Source organism: Astyanax mexicanus, chromosome 21 (genome assembly GCF_023375975.1).
Source record: "Astyanax mexicanus isolate ESR-SI-001 chromosome 21, AstMex3_surface, whole genome shotgun sequence".
Classification (NCBI taxonomy): domain Eukaryota; kingdom Metazoa; phylum Chordata; class Actinopteri; order Characiformes; family Acestrorhamphidae; genus Astyanax; species Astyanax mexicanus.
In genome coordinates, this window is record NC_064428.1 from 22,630,742 (window position 1) to 22,652,372 (window position 21,631).

General features: G+C 38.9%; 1 protein-coding gene across 2 annotated transcripts in view; it reads right to left on the bottom strand.

Annotated features, from left to right (window-relative positions):
* Positions 1-21,631, bottom strand: part of LOC103034531 (vang-like protein 1) — a 96,422-nt gene that overhangs the window by 39,511 nt on the left and 35,280 nt on the right. For both annotated transcript variants that reach the window (XM_007259046.4, XM_007259047.4), the window contains exon 3: positions 12,575-12,704. In XM_007259046.4, the coding sequence (XP_007259108.1) occupies positions 12,575-12,704 (130 nt within the window). The remainder of the gene's footprint in view (positions 1-12,574; positions 12,705-21,631) is intronic.

The following is a 21,631-nucleotide window of genomic DNA, read 5'->3' on the forward strand; positions in this document are numbered from 1 at the left end:
GCTATGCATAAGCTGTGCATAAGGTGTCTATAAATATATGGACACAGTGTACATTGTGTACAACTATGAGTATTAAACTGTATCAGCATTCTTATTGTACAGTTATATGCTTTAATCTTTTTCCATTGAATTTTTGTAATTTTACAATCCTTTTTTGGCAAGTTGCAAGCTTTTAACTTACTATTACATTTTTGATAAACTGTTAAATGTGTACTGTATCATAGCTGTACACTAGTCTGTTTCACACTCAGTGGCAGGAAAGCAGTGTTACTAAAACATCCCAAATCTCTCACACACACACACACACACACAAAACACAAAACACAAATCAGGCACAGCTGTTCATTTGTATTTTGACACAGATTACATGCTGCAATGCATCTTCTCAGACAGTGTCAGAACAAAAGGCCATATATTGTACATGTCCCTTAAATACATTTACATACAGCTGTGTGGGGGAATAACATCTACAGATAACAGTGGTGGGGGTAACTAAACTAAGTAAAGCTAAGCTAAGTAAACAAAACTGTAATTCTTCTTTTAAAGTCGAACAAGCAGATTCCACTAAGGCTGGGTACAGCAGCATTAATATTAGTGGCTAACCGTTAGCGCTATTAAATGCAACCCGAAAATGTTTTTAAGTGTGCCCTATAGTGCAAAAAATACGGTAATAGACTAATCTGAAGATTATTTGTTCATTAAGTCGATTAGTCACGATCATTTTTTGTCATACCCTCTTTTTGTACTTCCTACTGGTGAGGCCCCCCAATCCAATGCATGTTTTACAGCACACTGATTGTTAAAATGTTTAGGGCCCTACAATTTTTTTTTTATAATCAACGTTGTTAATTACGTTGTCTAATTGTAATAGCCCTAACTGTGGTCAGACAAAACAGAACTCCAGACCATTTTGGATAAAGAAATACATGTCATGTGCTTTAGATCAAATACAAAAAGGACCATCCAGACTGTTATCAGCAAGAAGTTGATCATGACGTTGGGTTTTGCCTATACTTTTCTGTAATGCAGCATTTTAATGCTGAATTGAGCATTTAAATTTTAGAACATATGCTGACTTCAAAACTACATCTTTTCGAGGGACGTACATACATTTTTTAACAAAACAAAGCGTGAGGTCCTGAACGTTCTTAAAAAAAATGTGTGGATAGTTTTTAAGCAACATTAAAACCACACACTGTTGCACATCTTAAAATGTGTTTGCAGGAAGAATGGGATACCCATTGGACCCAATGGAACACTTGAAACACTTTATGGCTTGGTTCCAAAATGTATTTTAAAATACATTTTAAAGTGTTGTGAGAAAAAATGGCAACATAGTTTCCCAATTTAACAATTTAAATTCTAATGTGTTGCTTTTTTATTTTTAAACAACATGTGCTGCCTTCAAGATGACATATTTTACATTGGAGATGAGGTGGTGTGAGGTGGTGATCATTCAATGTCCTAATCTCCATCCTCAAGAAAAGCCTTTTCAAGACAATAGAAACTGTTATCCCAACAAAAACAGGTTAAACTCTTTTTAAAACTTTTTTTTTAAAGACGCACGAACAGGTGTCCAAAACATTTGTTAACATAGTAAAACACACACACACACACACACACACACACATATATGCACACACTCTTAAGTGCTGCCGCTCTCTCTCTGTAAGTGTACAGTGACCCCAGGATAAGCACCATATGTGCACTGTAACAGGTCACATGTTGAGATCCTGATGCAGCTCATACAGATCAGGGCTTTTTTGCTGAGAGCTGTCACAGAGGCACTCTACAAACTCCTGGGAGCAAACAGATGGAGAAGACAATGGAAGAGAGGGATGGAGGAGCTCTCAAACGGAAGAACAGTGGATTATTTATAGCACAGAAGAATGAAGATTGGCTGCTCTTACTTCCACAACAGTACAACAATAACTTCAACATGAGAACATGCGTGATCAAGCACATAAGCTAAAAACCTGCACAGACTTCGCAACATGAGGTGGAGCCTTTCTCAACAAGTCTTGGGGAATTTTGAAAATCCACATAAAAATCTGAATGGAAAAAGGCCAAAATGAAAATCACAAAAATATTTGTATGCTAGAAAAATTTCAGAATACTAAGAAAAAGAGTTTTACAAAAACGTAGAATTTATATTAAGTTGTAATTTTCTTCAGTGCATTCAGTACATGATGCACTCTTTAATTCTAACTCCTGTTTTTTTCTCTTTCTTTCCTTTCTATTTTCTCTATCTATCTATCTCTTTTACATGTATGGAGATGCTGTTCCTGATGTTCCCAACCTGGCTCTCCACTGCCCGCTGTGTTGTTACTCTGGCTCTGCAACCCTGCACTGATTAATATTAGCACACTCAGTATCTGTTTCTATATTAGCCATAACTCTATAATTTGTGCCCATCACATTTTTATATTCATAAATTAGTACCTGTTACATTATCTATAGCTCACATTCATTCTCTGTACTATTACATTAGCTATAGCTCTGAGCTGTTGTTTTGTTCTATTATTTGTTTGTTGTTTGTTATTTGTTTGTACTGAGCGGGTCAACCCGAGTAGGATGGGTTCCTCGGACTGAGTCTTGGTTCCTTCCAAGGTTTCTTCCTCTTAAAGGGAGTTTTTCCTTGCCACTGTGTCACCATAAAAAATTGGCATCTCTGTGGTTCTGCTCATAAGAGGCGTGGACCTGTTTTTCCTGTAAAGCTGCTTTGTGACAACCTTTGTTGTAAAAAGCGCTATTGAAACAAAATTGAATTGAAATAATTTAATTGGCTTCATTCTTTGTTGCTTTACATTCTGGGAACTTACACTGATTCATTCCTCGATCCACAGCGTCACAGAAATACCAGAAATACATTACAGGCATTACCTCCCACAGTGGACAGCACAATGTGTGACGAGTATTGTGCAAAATGGTTAGAGCTGTCCATGCAAACGGACATGTCTTTAACACCCAATGTTGCACCCTTGTGCTAGATATCCTGACACCAGATTCTGGCAATGTTCCAAAGGAATTTTAGGGTGTTTTCACACCAGCACTATTTGGTCAGTTTGTTTGTAATCTTGATGTGGTTCGTTTGAGCAGGTGTGAAAACAGTAATCACACTCTGATGTGGACTAAAACAACTGTACTACAGAGACCTTTGCGAGGTGATGGTCTGGACCGGTTCCAAACCAACTGCGGAGAGGTTAATTTGTGGCATGAGAGCGTGATCTGTCCTACTGTGCAGACATCCCATTAAAAACAATGTAAATCTCTAATTAGGGTACATTTAGGTGCATTTAATTTTGTGCCTGTGTGAAAAACCAAACCAAGGGGGGAAAAAAAATGCTGCAAGTAAACAAGTAAACTCATCGACTGATGAGAAACAGAGAACCGAACTACAGGTGAAAATGCCATTATCCCATTACTCCCAACTCCCTATTCCCATTACTCACTAAAGTTTTGGGTTTGTGCACTGCAATTGAGGTCCTCAAATCTACATGGGTTTTGAGTCAAACTACTACCATAACCACTCTAGGATCTTCCAGAACTTCTTCTGAAATCCATCCTTAGCGGGCTTTGAGATTTGCTTGGGATCCTTGTCCTGTTTGAAGGTCCAGTGCTTCAATCAAAGATTCAATTGGATGCAGTGTGATCTGGACCAAAAACTTAAAAAACATCTATACAGACTGCTGTCAGCAATAAGTCTAAGATCCAAAAAAAGAGTTTTTCCACACTCCTGTGACAGCATTAATGCAGAAAAGTACACTGAGACCTAAGAGCAACAAATGGTGCTCATGGTACGTCTATGCGTTTTTCAACAAGACAATGCGAAACCACATGCTGCACACATTAATTATAGAGGCATGGCTGAGGTAGAAAAGGGTTTACGTACTGGACTGACCTGCCTGCAGGCCTAAACTGTTCCCAATAGAGAATTTTAGAAAACTGTACATTAATGAATAGGGGTGTGACGAGACACTAATATCACAAGACGAGACACGATACTCGGCTCACGAGAAAGAGATGAGACAAGATTTAAAAATAACATTTTAAAGAAAACGTCAAAAATGGAAAATGCAGAAGCCCAAAATGCCCAAATTTTCCTCTTCTGCTGAGAGCTGTTCTCACTGCTCAGCCACCACACTCGCTGCTATCGCTGCTGTGTTGCCAGGTCCCTCTTAAAAAGTCCACACTAAACTGTTTTTTTCCCGCGAGACACGGGAAAGCTTGACGAGAAATATCGTCACGTTTTAATCTCGCGAGATCTCGTGCCACGAGATCTCGTCACACCCCTATTAACGAATGGTTTCAGCACTCATCAGGGTTAAAAGGTCTTTTCACCTGTATTTCGTTTGTAGTTTACCTGTGGTTTGTTTCTCTGGCCTCTGGCATTTCCGCACTCAGGCCTTAATCAGGGTTAAAAGGTCTCTTGGATATTGTTTGTATTTCTAATAAACCCAAAATTCTTCAGTCAACAAGAGCTGCTGTTTATTTTCTATTTTTAATCACTGAACTTGTTGCCAGGCACCTTGTTCTGCAGTACAGTTGCACCAAATCCATCCACTTTAACAGGAAACTGAACCTTATCAAGCCACAGGGACCATGACACACCCTGATGCTTCCTTCTTTCAATCCCTGGTAGTGGTTTCTAGGATGTGTGACGTATGAAAATATTGCAAGAACAACTATGAACAACTTATAGCACACTAAAATTCCAAAACGTCACAAGTCAGAAGCATTTTGTTGGTCCAACATCATACATTATAACAAGGTTTGTCTTGTTTTTAGTCTGCCTTTGCGACAGTCACGTACACCCAAACCAGTGCACATTCTTTCTAAATCTCGCTGCTCCTAACAGCCGTAAGAAACTGGTTCCGCATTAGTAACACAGTCACAATGTTCCTGTTGGGAGGTCATCGCTTCCAGACAGGCCATGTGCTCCTGCGAGATCTAGCCTATAGATAACATCTGGCACTGGTGCAAACCGTTGAATAATGACCTTTTCTCTTTCTCTCTCTCTCTCTTTCTCTCACTCTTTCTCTCTCTCTCTCTCTCTCTCTTTCATTCCTACCTGCTGAGGTTCAGAGGGTGGTGAGCTCAGCTCCGGCGCTGCAGGTTCACTCTCCAAAGCTAGCTCATCCATATCCTTCTGCTCCAATCCCGGAATGCGTTCCAGTGTGTTTCCCAACGCGAGAGGCAAGCGAATGAGCTGTGGAACGCAAGAGCTGTCCTCAATGCTTTCTTGTGTCATAATCAAAAGGAAAAAAAAAAACCTCCCATCATGCATTGTGTCCTATACTCATGGGTGATGTGGTTTAATGTAAGGGCTTTCAGCCGAGGCGAAGAAGTGAAGAAGGGAGAGAGGGCAGGTCACAAGGGACGTCCGAATGGCCGAGGAAGAGAAGGGTGGGGGCTCCATTAAACAAACAGTTATGCCCCCCGGAGAGAGGGAGAGATAGAGAGAAGCCAAACAACATAATCAACCTATTACATGTCGCGTGGATGCCTGTGATATGCTTGTTGTATCTTTCGTAACAAGAAGGGACCTAAGGCTGACCCTTGAGGCACTCCCTCTCTCTCTCTGTTTATCTATGTATATATCTCTCTCTCTCTCGCTCCCTCTCTCTTCCTCTCCATCCCTCCCTTCCGCCACATTCCCTTTCACATTTGCTCCATTTCTTCATCTGAGAGATAAGTGTATGTTTCAGCATCTCTCTTTCTCTCGTTCTCTCTTGTACACTCTTGCATATTCTTGCGCATTCTCACGCGTTCACGCGCTCTTTCTTGCTCAAGCAACAACAGTAGCAGCAGCAGCAATCACAACACAAAAGCAGAAAACGTTTGACACTGTCAGAACAAGCCACCCTCACGCAGGGAGACAGTGAGTGTGCAACTGAGTGAGCGAGTGAACGTTAGAGCGAGAAAGAATAAAAGTAGACCGAGATAACCCTTCTCGTGAATATTAATAATGAATGTTTCGACAACAGCAAAGTAAAAACCCATGGGAATAAATGAATGAACAAATGATGAATAGAGGAGGGGAGCAACAATAAAGCAAGACACAATTCCGAGGCAACAAAAAAAAAAGACACAAAAGCATGATCTTGCATTATGCAATGCACTTTTTATTCCATCAAAACTAGAATTCTAAAAGCAAGAAAGAAAAAAGAAAGAGAAAGAGAGAGAGAACTTTTCAGCTTAAGCTTCTAATCTGCCTATTAGAGCAAATGAAGCAGAGCTGAGACCTGAGGATCATAAGCTCAGTTCCAGGTGGCTTCGCTTCAGCATAAAGCATAAAGGATTCTACAGTTATTAGGGCTGTGAATTGCCATAAACACACATTACAATGTGGGTTACAATTCAATATACTGCAATATAAAGCTCTGGAGGAAAAAAAAAGAAACCACTCTTTGATTTTACCAAATTGAAAACCTCAAGAGGAAGATGGATGATCACAAGTGATCAAACCAAGCTGAACTGCTTAATTTTTTTGCATCAGAAGTGGCAGCATAAAGTTATCCAAAAGCAGTGTATAAGACTGGTGGAGGAGAACAACATGCCAAGATGCATTAAACTGTAATTAAAAACCAGGGTTATTGCACCAAATATTGATTTCTGAACTCTTTGGACTTTATGAATATGAACTTGTTTTTTTTTTTTGCATAATTTGAGCTCTGAAAGCTCTGCATTTTTTTGTTAGTTCAAACCTGGGCCGATGAAGGGTCCCACACCAAAAGATTTTACATTTTACAATAATTACGATCCATCACATTGTTAATATTCTAAAGACGGTATCAAGTTTTATTATTGCATGCTTGCTTCTAGAGTCATCCTGGTTTAAATGAAAGCTTTAGCAAAAGTTCTACTCAAATGTGCATCACTTATGTTTTAACCAATCACCAGCTTTCTCTTGTCTTCATAGGAGACCACCTGCTGTCTGGGATTGGCTCCGTCCCCTGCCCCTTTTATGTATGGCAGGAACTGCAAGGGACGAGATGTTGCACTATACAGTATTATTACAAGTCTTATATATAGTCTCTAAAAGATTTGAAGTAGGACACTTTCCATGAGCAGATAAACGTGTGGCAGCATTCTAAATGGGCTAAATTGCATGAGTTAGAAAAAGCTGATGAGAAAAAAATAAAACAGGATAAATTTTAATTTCTTTCCTTTAAAGAAACAAGTAATGAGCATGAGTGGTTGTAGGCCATGTTCTGACAACTAGAAAAGACCTTTAAGATTTAGCCCGTCTGAATATAGCCAAATCAGGGCTCTAGAGTGCGACCAATTTGGTCACAAGAAGTAGAGATACACAGTGTTGTATCTGTCTCTGTGTGAGTGACAAGCTGCTGCTGCCTGAAAAGAATGAGAGGGAGAGGGAGCGGAGACCGCATGGCCTCCACAAGGCTGGGCATGTGCTTGTAAATGCGACAGACAGCCTATGGAAAGCTGTGCACCTCAGTCCACAGATTTGCACAGACATTTTCAGTTACAGCTGAAATCACACCTTTAATCAGAGAAAAACGCTCTTATTTGCCGTTTAAAAGACCATTTAAATGACTGATGAAAGGGCAGATTATTGTTGTTTTGGTGTTTTCTTCGGGTTTTGAGTGACTCTAAAGCACTGACTCAGCCTTCAGTCAGTCCGGATCTCTGAAACAAGACAGCGCACAGGTGGGTTGCGGAGCTGGTGATGTCACGGGTCCTGCATTGTTTAATATCATGATATATATATTGCCAGAAAAAAAACAAAAAACATTGCCATACCAATTTTTTGCAATATCATGCAGCCATAGTGTATAGTCATGTATGCTTAAGGTTCACTACCAGAAAAAGCACACACACACACACACACACACAAACAAGAACACACAATCTGTTCCTGTGTGTATTCAGCCATGATTAAATCAGCAGCGACACTCTGGCTGGAAAAAACACCCATTCTAGCCAACCATCCTCATGATTCGATTGCCTTCCAGATGAACTCAGCGTACACAGTACTGACTGCATATAATCCACAGTCCAGTTACACCCCGCTGTGTCCTACTGCACCTTCTGAACACTGCTCTGCATCCAGCTGCCTCTTCTGCCCAATGCACACCACCCAGCGTCCATAAACAAACAGATACAGCGTCAAACTGTTTACAGACTCAAGTAGCTCAGCTGCTGAATGACCAGCACAGCACAGCATGCTTTCCGCAACAAAACGCAGGCTGTGGCGGCACAGCTCAAACTTGTTTGGTCAATTTAGGGCACCCTGAAGAATTTGCACACCTTTCTGCTAAAACTGAACAATATGAAACACCAAACAAGAGACACAAACACAGCAGCCGTCTGCTGGGCTGACACTAACAGACACAGCAGGAGCAGTTTAGCCACGATTTTATCCTGCAGGTTTTCTGAGCTGGATTACTCGCTGAGTTGATGACAGACCAATGTCCCCATGAGAGCTCAGTCTTCACACTGCCCTGTGGCTATAGGGAGAGCTACTGTCTGTTCATGTCTTTTAGCAAACTCTGACAACATTTTGGCCCAGTTTTGCATCTTGAATCTTGGAAGTGTCACTGCTACTAAAGGAAACCACTCATTAGTCATTTTTCAGTATAAATGATTTAATCTTTATACTTTACTGCTCCATTTTTAGTTTTTAGTGTTTCTAAATGTTCGTTGGTATCAAGTATTTGCCCAATACCATGCTCACTTACTCATAATCATAATTGCAATCAAAGCTTCGATACCAACACCCAATGCCAAAATCCAAAACTGTGTACCTAGAGCACATTGCTAAGCTAACAGACAACTCTTGCTTCTGGAAACTTCATCGCTCAAGTTGAAAGAATGGTATCTATGCATCTCTTTGTTTGTTTTATAGATTTTTTAATTGTTTAAATCTATCTGATCACTCTGATCACTCTTATCCAAGTTAGAAGTTGGCCAATGCAGTGTTAGGAGTCTTGTCACCCAGAACAGGAATTGAACCGCAGTTTCCAGCACAGTGGGAGTAAACACTTTATCCCACAATGCTGCCAACATCATTAATCAGCTTAACACGCACGGAGGAGAACAATAACTTGCTATAGAGTCACAATGATCTCAGAATTATATCGGTTCCAGACAATTTAGGCTTTTTTTTTGTTTTAGAATCAATGCCATTGGTTGATGTCTACATATTTCAAACGGATACTTTTTGACATATTTATTGTATGCTGGCAAAAATACCAATCAGTACTTTAAAATGAATTGATTTGAGCTTTTTTTAATTCATTATTTTAAGTTTGCACAGATATATTGTTTAACCTAACCCGTTAATTAAAAATATATATTTTAAAAAGGTTTAAAGCAGCGATCAGTCTATGTAATGACCAGCCACCTACAGGTGCATTTCAGTAAATCAGTTTAAAATGTCAAACTCATATATTATATAGATGTATTACACACAGAATTATCTATTTTATGCTTTTATTCTTTTATTGTTGATGATTATGGCTTACAGCCAATAAAAAAAACAAAAATCAGTGTTTTAGACAATTAGAATATTATATAAGACCAATTGGTGCTTTTGGCAGTGTGGGCAGTGTGCCAAGTCCTGCTGGAAAATAAAATCCACATCTCCATAAAAGTTATCAGCAGAGGAAAAAATTAAGAGCTGTAAGATTTTATGGGAAAACACTGCACTGACTTGATAAAACACAGTGGATCAACACCAGCAGATGACATGACTCTCCAAACCATCCCTGATCATCAGTAAATTTTACATTTCATTTGGAAATCAAGGGACCAGAGTCTGGAGGAAGAGTGGAGAGACACACAGTTCAAACAGCTTGAGGTCTAGTGTGACGTTTCCACAATCAGTGACGGTTTGGAGATTACAAACTGCTAATTTTGTTACCTCAACTAACAAATATCCATGTTGGCTAACTGATGAGATAAGAGTAAAGTTGTTTCTTTGTAAGTTAGGGATGGCAATGGAATCATTGGGGACTCTTCTCTATTTGCAACCTCATAACAACTGGGCCAACACTTAGAGAGCAGGGCCACCTGAAAAAGATGAAATCTCTTTCATTTAAAAACATGGCAAAGTCTGAGATGCTTGAACCTGTCCATATATAATTAAAATTTAACTTCTGAAGTCTCCATTGCTCCACTAGCCGCTTGTGTTCAGTAAAGCTGAGCCGAATCCTGTTTTAGAGGCTGTACGTGTGACGTAAGTATGTAAAGACGCGTGACGTGGCCAGAAGAACTCCCTCGAAAAGCGATTTGACCCCCATTTTTTTAGAATGAATATATTGGGTTTAATAGGGATGGTCTTTCCAGGACTCTGGTACCATTAAAACACAATATTTTATCCCTTCTCCACTCAGAAATACTTCTGCTTTCAGTTTAGAAACAAAATAATACAGACTGCCAATTTAATGTAATTGCTTCTTTGCAAAATTTAACCATTCGTAAAAATTAAGTAATTACATAGCACATTAATATAAACTGTTTCTATCAGTTTCTCCAACTTTCACTGATGAGATATCTGTGATAGTGTGAAGTCAAGAGGCCAAGACATTTGATCTTTACTGTAGACAGGCAAAAAAAAAGAGCATTAGCACATTAGCATTGGCCTCGGGTTCTGGAGCAAGTCCCAAGCTTACAGCTGCCCTCGCACACACACTCCAGTCCTGTGTGCAAACGCATCACAGCCAGAGTCCTCAGGGAAGCCCCACAGCCTCACACACACACACACACACACACGCCATAGTAAAACTAGAAGAAGAAGAAGAAAATGCTGCATCGATCTCCATCACTCAGAATAATGAAAGAGTGAAGCCGCCGCTCTTGGCATTTTCTTCACAGCATGCGTTAGCGAGGTCAGAGATCCTCCGCTGTGTAACTTTGGATCTTAATTTGTTATGAATAGACAGAGCACATCTAGCACATCCACACAGAACCTGCGCACATCTGTCATGCTTCAAACCCAAACGGGCGATTAGCATTCACAGAGGCACACCAGGCAATCCTGTTACCGGCACGCTGCGACGAAAATAACCCTGAGAGGAACCCAAAAACGTTCAGCAACAGCAGCAAAGCTAAAGCCATTAATATTACAGCAACCCCTGAGCCTGTCACCAACTCCAGCACCAGCGTAAACTCTCAGCCATAAACATGACTGGGGAGCGGCCGCCGCAGCCAAGTAGGTCAGAGCAGAGGGGTAGGGGCAAGCGAGAGAGAGAGAGAGAGAGAGATACAGTACTAGTCAAAAGTTTCAACAAATCTTTAATTTTGTGTTTTGCCAAGGCCAAAGTCAAGAGTGTTTCTTGAAGCCAATGCAAAACGAGTGCCAACTCCATGATCATTAATTCAAACTATTATAAGAACAAACAAACTATTGGGAAGTGTAACCATTAGCGGTGTGCCATATCGTATTGTTCACAATAATTTCGCCAACATTTTTGAATATCGTGAACGACAATTATACCCAGAAATATTGTGCCATATCACCCACCCCTAATTATTACATCAGGGTACTACTTTTTTGCTGTTTTTTAGCAAAAGAAAAATTCAGACTGTTCTCATTTCCCATTATATATCTACTAGAGACAGGTTATATCTGTCCAGTATCATTTATTTTACTTTAATCCTGGATATATGGAGATATGTGGAGTGCATGGAGTGCATACGAGTTACACTTTTTTTCAGCGCATTCTGCCATGCCGGATCTCTCGGCTTGCCGTGTGGGCGTATCCATGGCGTTTTTTTAATTCAAATGAAGCAACAGATGTACAGGGGTTGGACAATGAAACTGAAACACCTGGTTTTAGACCACACTAATTTATTGTCCTGACGGACAGTTCTGGTGGAAACAGGAGAGTTGAGGTGCACATTGAATTCTGACGTGATTTGGGCAGCCGTGGTTTTATGTTTTTTGGATACAAGCTTCCTCTTACAGCATCCACAGTTAATCCTGTTGGATGTGGTTGGTCCTTCTTGGTGGTATGCTGATATTACCCTGGATACTGTGGCTCTTGATGCATCACAAAGACTTGCTGTCTTGGTCACAGATGCTCCAGCAAGACGTGCACCAACAATCTGTCCTCTTTTGAACTCTGGTATTGCACCCATAATGTTGTGTGCATTGCAATATTTTGAGCAAAACTGTGCTCTTACTCTGCTAATTGAACCTTCACACTCTGCTCTTACTGGTGCAATGTGCAATTAATGAAGATTGGCCACCAGGCCGCTCCAATTTAGCCATGAAACCTCCCACACTAAAATGATATTATAATGATAATTATATCAGCAAAAAAGTTCACTTCAGCGAGTGCCATGCCCTTCAGTGAGAAGATCGACTGTACATCTTTGTTATGCAATGTTGAACATCTCAGTCTCATCTCAACTTCAAAAAATCAGACAATCCTTAAAAGTTTAAAACACTCTCCTTACAGTGAAGATAATCTCAACACCAAGATGTTTTTAAGAATGTAACTTAAAGCCCAGCTTGCTTGTTCCATTTTAAGCCAACACACAACAAATTTCTACATATTAGGACAGTGTATGTGTTATGCTCCAGAGTGATGGTGTGTTTTACCTGCATCTCTTCTCCTCGCATCGACTGGTCTCCTAACAAGGGCTCAGCAGGTGGAGCGTTGATGGTGACGGATTTCTCTGAGCGGCTGCTGTCTTTACTGCGGGACTTGTGCCGGTCACGACTGCGCTCCCTGAAAAGCAAAAAAACGGGAGAGAGTTAAAATTCAGTATTCGCCAAACGTAGAGAGTGCCCTCCCTGGTGTTTTCATATTTCTACATTATAAGTAAGTTATAAAACAACTGAAGCACTTCAGTCAGGAGAAACCTGAATAAGAACCTATTATTCATTTTGAAGCTCAAGTCATGTTGGTGGGTATATTGGATTTCTATTGGAATAAACTCCATGTTATTCCATAACATTAACTTTACTCTTCTTTAACCATTCTTTATTATAATGATTTGTGTATTTAGAGTCATTGTCCTGCTACATGACCCATGTTGTCTTAAACACCAGCTCACAGACAGATGTTCAGGCCTAACATGAACATTCCTTTAGAATTTGTTGGTATATTTACAATTAGTGATGGGCGATTATGGCCTAAAAAAAAGCCTTTATTATTTTTTTTTTTAAAAACAATTTTCGATTTTAATCAGTTTTTTCACCCCTTACCAAAAACTACAGATGACAAAGGAATGGTTCAAAACTAAGTTTACCTGTACCCAGACGCTTTGTGTTAAGTCGACTCATTGAGTGAATCAATGATTCAAAACACAAGCCCATGCGTTTATATCCCATGCGGACCTCGTATCTACACAGCCGTGGAAGAACTCACGAGGATGGACACTGGATTATTCTTTAGAATGAAGGTTTGTGACTGTAAATTGGGAAATAACGCACTAAACAAGTCACAGAAGAAACTCTAAAAGAGCGATTATTACTGTTTTCCCACAATTTATCACGGTTCCTCACCGGAGAGTGATGACACTGTAGTTTTCAGAAATAAATAAATAAATAAAATAAATTTGCTTTATTTCTCCGGGTGTTTGTGTCGGTAGTGCTGGAAATTTTTTCGGTATGAGCTTTTTTTCAGTATCAGTCGTCGATGGAATATTTAGAAAATATGAGTGCGTTGGTCTGTGGGAGGTGCCGGTAATCAAGGTAAGACGGATAAACACTTCAGAAATAAGTAGCATTTTCATATATTAGATATCTTAGATTAAAAAGATACAATTTCTGTATGTAAAGATGTAAAATCGTGATTACCCCATTTTAAAAACCGCATTAAAACTGTAATTCGAATTAACCAAATAAATTGTGAAAATCGCCCAGCACTATTTACAATTCATTGTACCATTAATGATCACAACCTAAATCATATTCAAAAAGTTTGCAAACTTTAAAGTGACATCTAGTCACCTTTTACTCTGAATATTAAATTTTGCTCGCAGGTTAAAAAGGATAAAACTGTGTATATAAAAAGGGAAAATATGCTTTACCCCCCCAAAGATAGAATAAACAATATTTTATAGTTGTGTTTTTTTTTAAGAATGTTAGACTGTTAGTAATGTTTGTATTTTGGTGGAACCATTCCTGTATCTTTTAAATAGCATGTGTGCTGCAGCAGTAAAAAGGCTGATGCATCACTTATAGCTGTCTGATATTAAATGTTGTTGTTTTTATGCCAATGCAAATTCTTTTTTTTTATCCCCTTTCATATATAAACATTATATAATTCAGCTGAGATACAGTAAAATGCAGAAGCCACCCTAAGCCTTTAGGGCTTATCTTTTCATCTACTTGCTTTATTTATTTATTTACTTACTTATTTACTCATTGCCTCACTCTCACACACACACACAAACACACACACAAACACACACACACAAACACACACACACAAACACACACACACAAACACACACACACAAACACACACACAAACACACACACAAACACACACACACAAACACACACACACAAACACACACACACAAACACACACACACAAACACACACACACAAACACACACACACAAACACACACACACAAACACACACACACAAACACACACACAAACACACTGAGCAGATGTTTGCCCTCAATAACCAATTCGTAACCCCTTGGCAGAAAAGCCTACATTTAATCCCACCTTCTTGGTGACCTGATGACAGATCACACTGACCACACCACACTACCCACTGGAGCAGTCCAAGTCCCGCCCCCTTTGTTAAACACGCCCACTCTCAACACTCACTTTACTGCCAGCACTCTTTCCTGCTAAGAGCTCTCTCTTCTAAAGTTCCACCCAGTCTCAGTCACATGAGCACTACTACATTAAGAGGGCGGGGTTTATACCTGACCCCAGCTCTTCAGCTCTGACAGGGTTTAATCCAGCAGCACCTCCCTCGCTCCACCCTCTCACCTCCCACCATATGTTCACACTACTGAGGTGATCACACACCACTGCTGCCTAATCCACAAGCCTGCGAGATCAACTCCGCAACTGCTAAACACTGAGATACTGAGCAATATATTAAAGATCTGTGACTGACATTGATACAGTGTGTTTAAATAAGAGTTTAAATCAGGCTCAAAAAATCTAGACTAATTATCTCCACAGAATTCGTTTTTTAAAACGTTATACAGCTCTATTCAAAAAGGTGTGGTTATTGTAAAAGGGCTGGGTTACACCTAGCCGGGGTGGAACCAATGACTGTATGGGCGGGACCATAGACTGTGTATAGCTCTGCGGAGGCAGCCCTCAGGGGCAGGGTTATTTAAATGAGTAGGCTGTCTCTCCACAGTCTTTCTACCTCCTCTGGTCTCTACTGCGCAGACTCGGGTTTCAGGATCGCCAACATGGCGGAAGATTTGGCTTTATTTTCATTGAATGAATGGAAGCGGCGACACGGTGTCCATCTTTTTTACAGTCTCTGGGAAATGTGGCGATTGTTTCAAAATTAGATTTGCAAACTAGAGTGGTTCTGGTTCCACGTCGTTGGAAAAGCACAATATGAAAGTGAACTTACAACAGAAACATGAGCCTTGATTTAAACTTTCAGGTGTTAAAAAAATATCTGTCTACAGATAATTGCACACTTTAACCCAGTGCGATCTCCATTTTTAAGCAGTCTCCTTTTTTTTTTTTACATTTCTTTTTTTATCCTGTACTCCACATACGTCAACCTAATTCTAAATATGAGCTGAAAAACGTTTCTAGGCCAAGATAAGAGGCCAACACCTCACACTGTATAAACGACCTTTGATAAGGGTTCTGCAGCAGTCGTGTAAAATTAACTTGAGAGCACCAACAGCACAGCAACAAACTGACAGCAGAACCTAGCTGTGTTTAACTGTGTTTAGTCTAAGCGTTCGCTGGATCAGGACACTCTTTCATCTTGCCTGAGCAAAAATTATGTCAAATCTGTTCAACGGAGAAATGCTAATTTAACTTTCTCTGCTTTTAAGCTCGGGTAATTTCGCGTAATGGAATATGACAGCTAGATGACTGTGGACGTTCTGTATCTGGCTCTTGTTTTAGACCTGCTGAGAAACTGCAGGCCTGTGTTTTGATGTGTGCTGACTTGTAGGTTGCCATCATGAGGGTTTAAATCAGACTCTGGCCCGTATAACTTGTAATCTAGTGACGTACCACCACATAAAATGTAAACAGCCTCTAAATGACTTGGTTTGAGTCAATGTTCAAAAAAGCATACTGTGCTTCAGTAAATCCCCACAGTACGGAAACCGTTTTTGGTGCGGCTTAATATAAATCTTAAAAAAATAATACAATCACAAATTGAGGTCAGGGGATATCCTGCAGTTTGGATAAACACACAGCTTTTCAAAGAGGTCTCGTGACCTTCGGCCATGAGAAGGGGGGTCTTGTAAATGTTGTGGTTTCCATCACCTGCTTCCTTGTCCTGCTAGCAGGCAGACAGTTATAACTGGACTATTGTAGGAACCAGTAAAGTTGGGGAACTCAGCAAAAAGCCTATGGATTTGTAGAGGTTGTTATTTACTTGGTTTGTTGTAGGCAGGCTGAAACTGGAGAAACTGGTTTAAATTGATCTACACTAAACATCCAAAAAAAAATTAACTCTGGGAGCAAGAACCCATTGTCTCATCCAAGGGTGTCCAAACTTTTCTTGTTGGGGGCCAGAAATATATGTGCAGTCACAGGCCACAGACTCTGTCATAAAACAAATTATAAAATATACTACTCAGAATACATTTTCTTGATTACTATCATTTACACATCCTTTTTCAAGTTACTATCTTTATCTATCTTTGACAGCATAAACCAAACGACACTAATATATATTACTGTCTCCCTCCCAAATATACAAGAAAAAAACAGCGTTAAAAAAAGAATCATGATCTTAATCATGATTTATCACATAATTATTGTTGTGGGACATTTTTATTTTATTAGTTTATTTAAGAAAAGATGCATATTTAAACAGAAATCATGTATATTGGTACTTACTACTTGTTTACTTAAATTTCGATACCATTGTTTCAGTAATAGCTCAAATGTAATAATAATAATAATAATAATAATAATAATAATAATAGTAATAAAAAAATTAAAATAATAATAATAATTGCCAGTATCAGATCTGGACTCGGTATTGGCAGATACTTAAAATAAATTGACGCAAAAAAAAATTTGACGCAAAAAAAAAAAAACGATTGGAAAATCCCTTATAATAACACTGTACCACTGCAGTTTAAAAGCCGAAGCTTTTAAGTAAAACTAACCTGTGAGATATAAAGACCCTATAAATTGAGTGTTGTCTGCTGGATTAATATCCTTCTTTTTTTTTAAGCGTAGCGCGATAATAACCAAGCTCAATTAATTAATATGCATGTTCTCAGATAGGAGAATGGCAGACTCATTTGCCATAGCCCTAAAAATCACAGATAATACAAAGCAGCAGGAGGGAAAGTAAATTATACACAGTGTGAACACAATTAGATAGATATTGGTATTATTACTCAAACTGAACCAGGGGCTACAGCAGAATGGGGGACTGCGGTGGTTGTCAGCATGATCTTGGTCAAATTACAGTCTTTGTGTTCAGGATCTGAACAGAAGAACAGCAGTGGTCATTATTAACATATTAATATCTCACATTATGTATCAGCCTTTCATATGAATATGAATACAAGCATATGGGCCGAGGAGGGAGGTCATTACAGCTCTAATTCAGTTTAAATAATCATCAGGAAGTGCAGGGAAGGACTACTTAAAGCAATGCGTCTTTAGTTTTGCACTGGGGCTTAGAGGTGAGTGTACAGCAGCTGAACAGTAAAGGCAACTCGTTAGCCTTTACCTGTCAGCCATACTGTCTGTTAACAGACTGCATGCTATGAAGCCAAAAGGGTAAATTATATTTCTAGGCTGGTATATCTGGAAACATGTACAGTAGAGGGTAGGCAATTTTAATCAATATAACAATTTAATGAGCGTTGTATATTGATTAAGATTAAAAAAACAATTATTATGGAGTATGGAGTATGGAGGACCAAAACTGCCTAAATTAAAAATAAATAAATAAAAACGTAAGTAAAATACTCAATAAAAGCAATATGGTGATTAAAGCAGTAAAGAATAATTTCTTAATTACATAACTACAGTGCTGCTGTATACAAGTTAGGAAGTGTGGGGGAGAGCCAACAGGGAGACCCGATAAACGGCAGGTTTAAGTTTACTCACATACTGTAAATTAAACTAAACAAAGCAATCAGCACTATATATTATACTCAATTTCACTTCACTCAATTTCTCCCTCTTTAAACTATAATTTAAACCTTTATTTATTTATAGTTAGCAGCCTTCTTCAACTTTAAATGCAGCTTTTATATTAAACATAGTGCAAAAATAAGCTCCTTTTATTTGAGCATTTTAGGAAAAGTGTCAAATATGATAATTATTTACAGGTTTCTGTACAGCAAATGTCTACTTACTGAGAGTCCTTCAGGCAGTTTCTACATGTAAAGAAAGCTTTGAAAATCTCATTAAAACAGTCATTTGATTAATTAAAATAATCTGAATAACTTTTCAGCTCTAATTTCACATTTATGTGACTTGAACTACTAAAGTAAATGTATGATTAGAACAGCACTACTGAGGTTAATCTATGACTGAAATTGCACTGCTGTGTTAAATGTGTGACTAGAATAGCATATCTGAGTTAAATTCATGATTAAAAATTCATTGCTAACGTATTGTTAATGTATTGTTTTCATTAAATATTTGTATACTACAGTTTAAGAAAAATACATTTCAGGGTCCATACGCTTTTTGACCAATAAATTGCCATGATTTTTTCATGACTTTTCATGACAATACCATACGACCATAAAACTATAATCAAAATTGATTACAGTAGGTCTAAAATGAACCTGACACACAATCTTTAATAATAAAATATATGTGTCAGATCCTTTGTGAAAGGCTAAAATACTGAATTAGCTCAAAATAGATTTTTTCCATCGATAAACTGAAACAAAGAACAAAAAAAACTTGCATCTCCACTTGCACTTGACTGATTGATTATACATATATATAAAGTTCAGGAAACACTGTATTTTTGATTACTGGCAAATTACAGCTTCACCACTGTTGTTGGTCTTATCAGCCCCAAACCAGATGCAAAACACTTCAAAAAACGTCCAATCATGCAGTCTGGACTATTAGCGGAGAACCGAGCCCACAGTCAGTTAACAGCAGCAGATAACCTTGCTCTTCCTCATTGTGTATTCTGCAGGAGTGTGTGCTTCTTCTGATTAATGGCAGTTGACTTCTAGCGTTGCTTCATCCAAATGCAGGTATTTGGGTAAAGGGGATGGGATTGCTGAGGGGGTCTGACTTCCTGCCAGCTTTTTCCAATCTGAGCCAAAATTCGGAGGGCTTCCAATTCCAGAAGCACCGCCAATCACCATCCATTATCCAGCAGGGAACCAAACGAGTGTCCACATCTCTGCATCTGGCCTTGCATCAGCTGAGCTGTGGTTAGTCTTGAAGCAGCTCGGGCTTCTTTGCAAGACCGCTGTCCAGTGAAACCGCTATTAGCAGCTGATTTATGCTGAAAGATGCCGACAGCTCTCGAGGCTTTTGTGGGCTTCTGTTCAAAAATAAATGAGCAGCCAATTTCACTCGCACCGTGCGCTTCAGTGCTGAAGTGGGTGATCAAGTTTCTGTGGAGTTAAGTGCTTTTTATTAGCTCTTTTACTACTGACACATGCAGAAAAGGTAGTAAAACAACTGGGAATAAGGAAAAAAATAGCCCTAAAATAGGCCTTACAGCTTAATCTCTACAGCTGAGCTACACCAATGAGCTGTTTAAAAGCCAATCTCATTTCTGTTTTGTGCATCTAACCCTTATTTTCAGGTGCAACCCTTTTTCTTGGAACAGAGTTACAAGAGGAAAGAGTGAAATTCTTCTTCCTAAGAATTGGGACAACCATAAAAGCACCCGATATGGATGTAGCTAAAGCAGTGGAGAGCTAAAATTCAGCAACCTAGCTGCTGGTTAAATGGTTAATTTAATCATATGGCTTCAGAAAAGGGGGAAGGCGGTGCAGCAATTAATTATTCTTGTCCATTCCCTAATTCCTCTGTCATGGGGAGCTAATATTAGCTTTCATTAGCTTTTATTTCATTCTATTTTTCCGTTCCACCTTAAAATGCTGCAGCCTCTGCCTTCTGTTGCACCTTTTATGGTGGAACGGGAATGTTAGCAAACTACTGAGAAGAACTACTAGCGATATTTTTAAGCTCGTTATAAACAATACTGAAGTAAATTTATGATTAGAAAAGCTCTACTGAGGTAAATCTATGACTAAAATTGCACTGCTGAGTCAAATTCATGACTAGAATAGAAGAAGAAGCATAATTTAAAGCTCCAGAGCATAATTAAAAGAAATTACAAACTGGGTTTTTTTTTTATCGATGAACAGAGAGGGGGAGAGGTGGCAGGGAGAGTTGAAAAAAAAAAAAAAAACAGCAGATTTAAGTTCATTTAAACTACATAAAGCAAATAACACTCCATATATTTATTTTTATTTTTTTTACAAACTGTCTGTTTTCCAGACACCACATACATCAATTTATGACAATTTAAGATTAGCACTATTGAGTTAAATTTATGAATTTATTGTACACTGCTGAGGCAAATGCGTGTCTAAAATAGCAGAAGCATAAATAAAAAAATTACAAACAGTTATGACCTCAAACTGTGTTATTTATTAGGTTTTTTAATTAATCAACAGGCCTAGGTTTTACATGATGAATAAATGCTTTACTTCACAGGTTTTTTAATCATTCATTTAACAGTTTTAAACGCCCAGCTCCAGTTTTATATGGAAAGGTGGATTCCAGCCAGCCCATGACTCCTAAATCTGCCCCGGCTATTTCAGAGTGCAGCACGTTGTTGACGTTATGACATAAGAAAATTCAATAAAAGTCTAGCATTGATATTCAGGTCAGCTCGGCTGCTCCCTTCTCATTTCTTCTGTGATGATGACTGGGGTGGAGCTGAACGGCTGTATAGAGGCGCATGTGACAAACGATCATGGCTACATTGTAACATGACAAGCAATTACAGAGCAATTATGGGTAGAAGTGTAGAAATGTAAGTGGTGAGAGGTGCAACCCCAAGACACACATGTTCACACTACACATGTTCACACTAGACAATAATCCCATATAACCCAGTGATAACCCAGTGTTCTCTCCTCTGAAGTGAGCTAAAGGAGAGCTAACCTTACAGAAAATGCTAGAGGACACATCATTGCATAATCCTGAGCTGAGAGGAGAACATTTTAGAGAAGTTTAAGGAGCCATCATCACTGGAGGATTAGTGCTTTTGGCAGGAGACTGTTGAGTTCACTCAGTTCCCTGTGTAAATCATGTGTGGTTGCATGTAATTAGAATTAGGCAATTCACAAGGCCCAATTTTCCACATGAGCGAGTGGCTATATAGGACCCAGAACTTCAATAAGTAGAGGACAGTTTGGAACAATGTGGACTACATGTCCTTTGAGATGTATTGAAAGTCAAATAGACTGGGTCATGCTGCCACAGACTATATTTATGTTGAATTGCT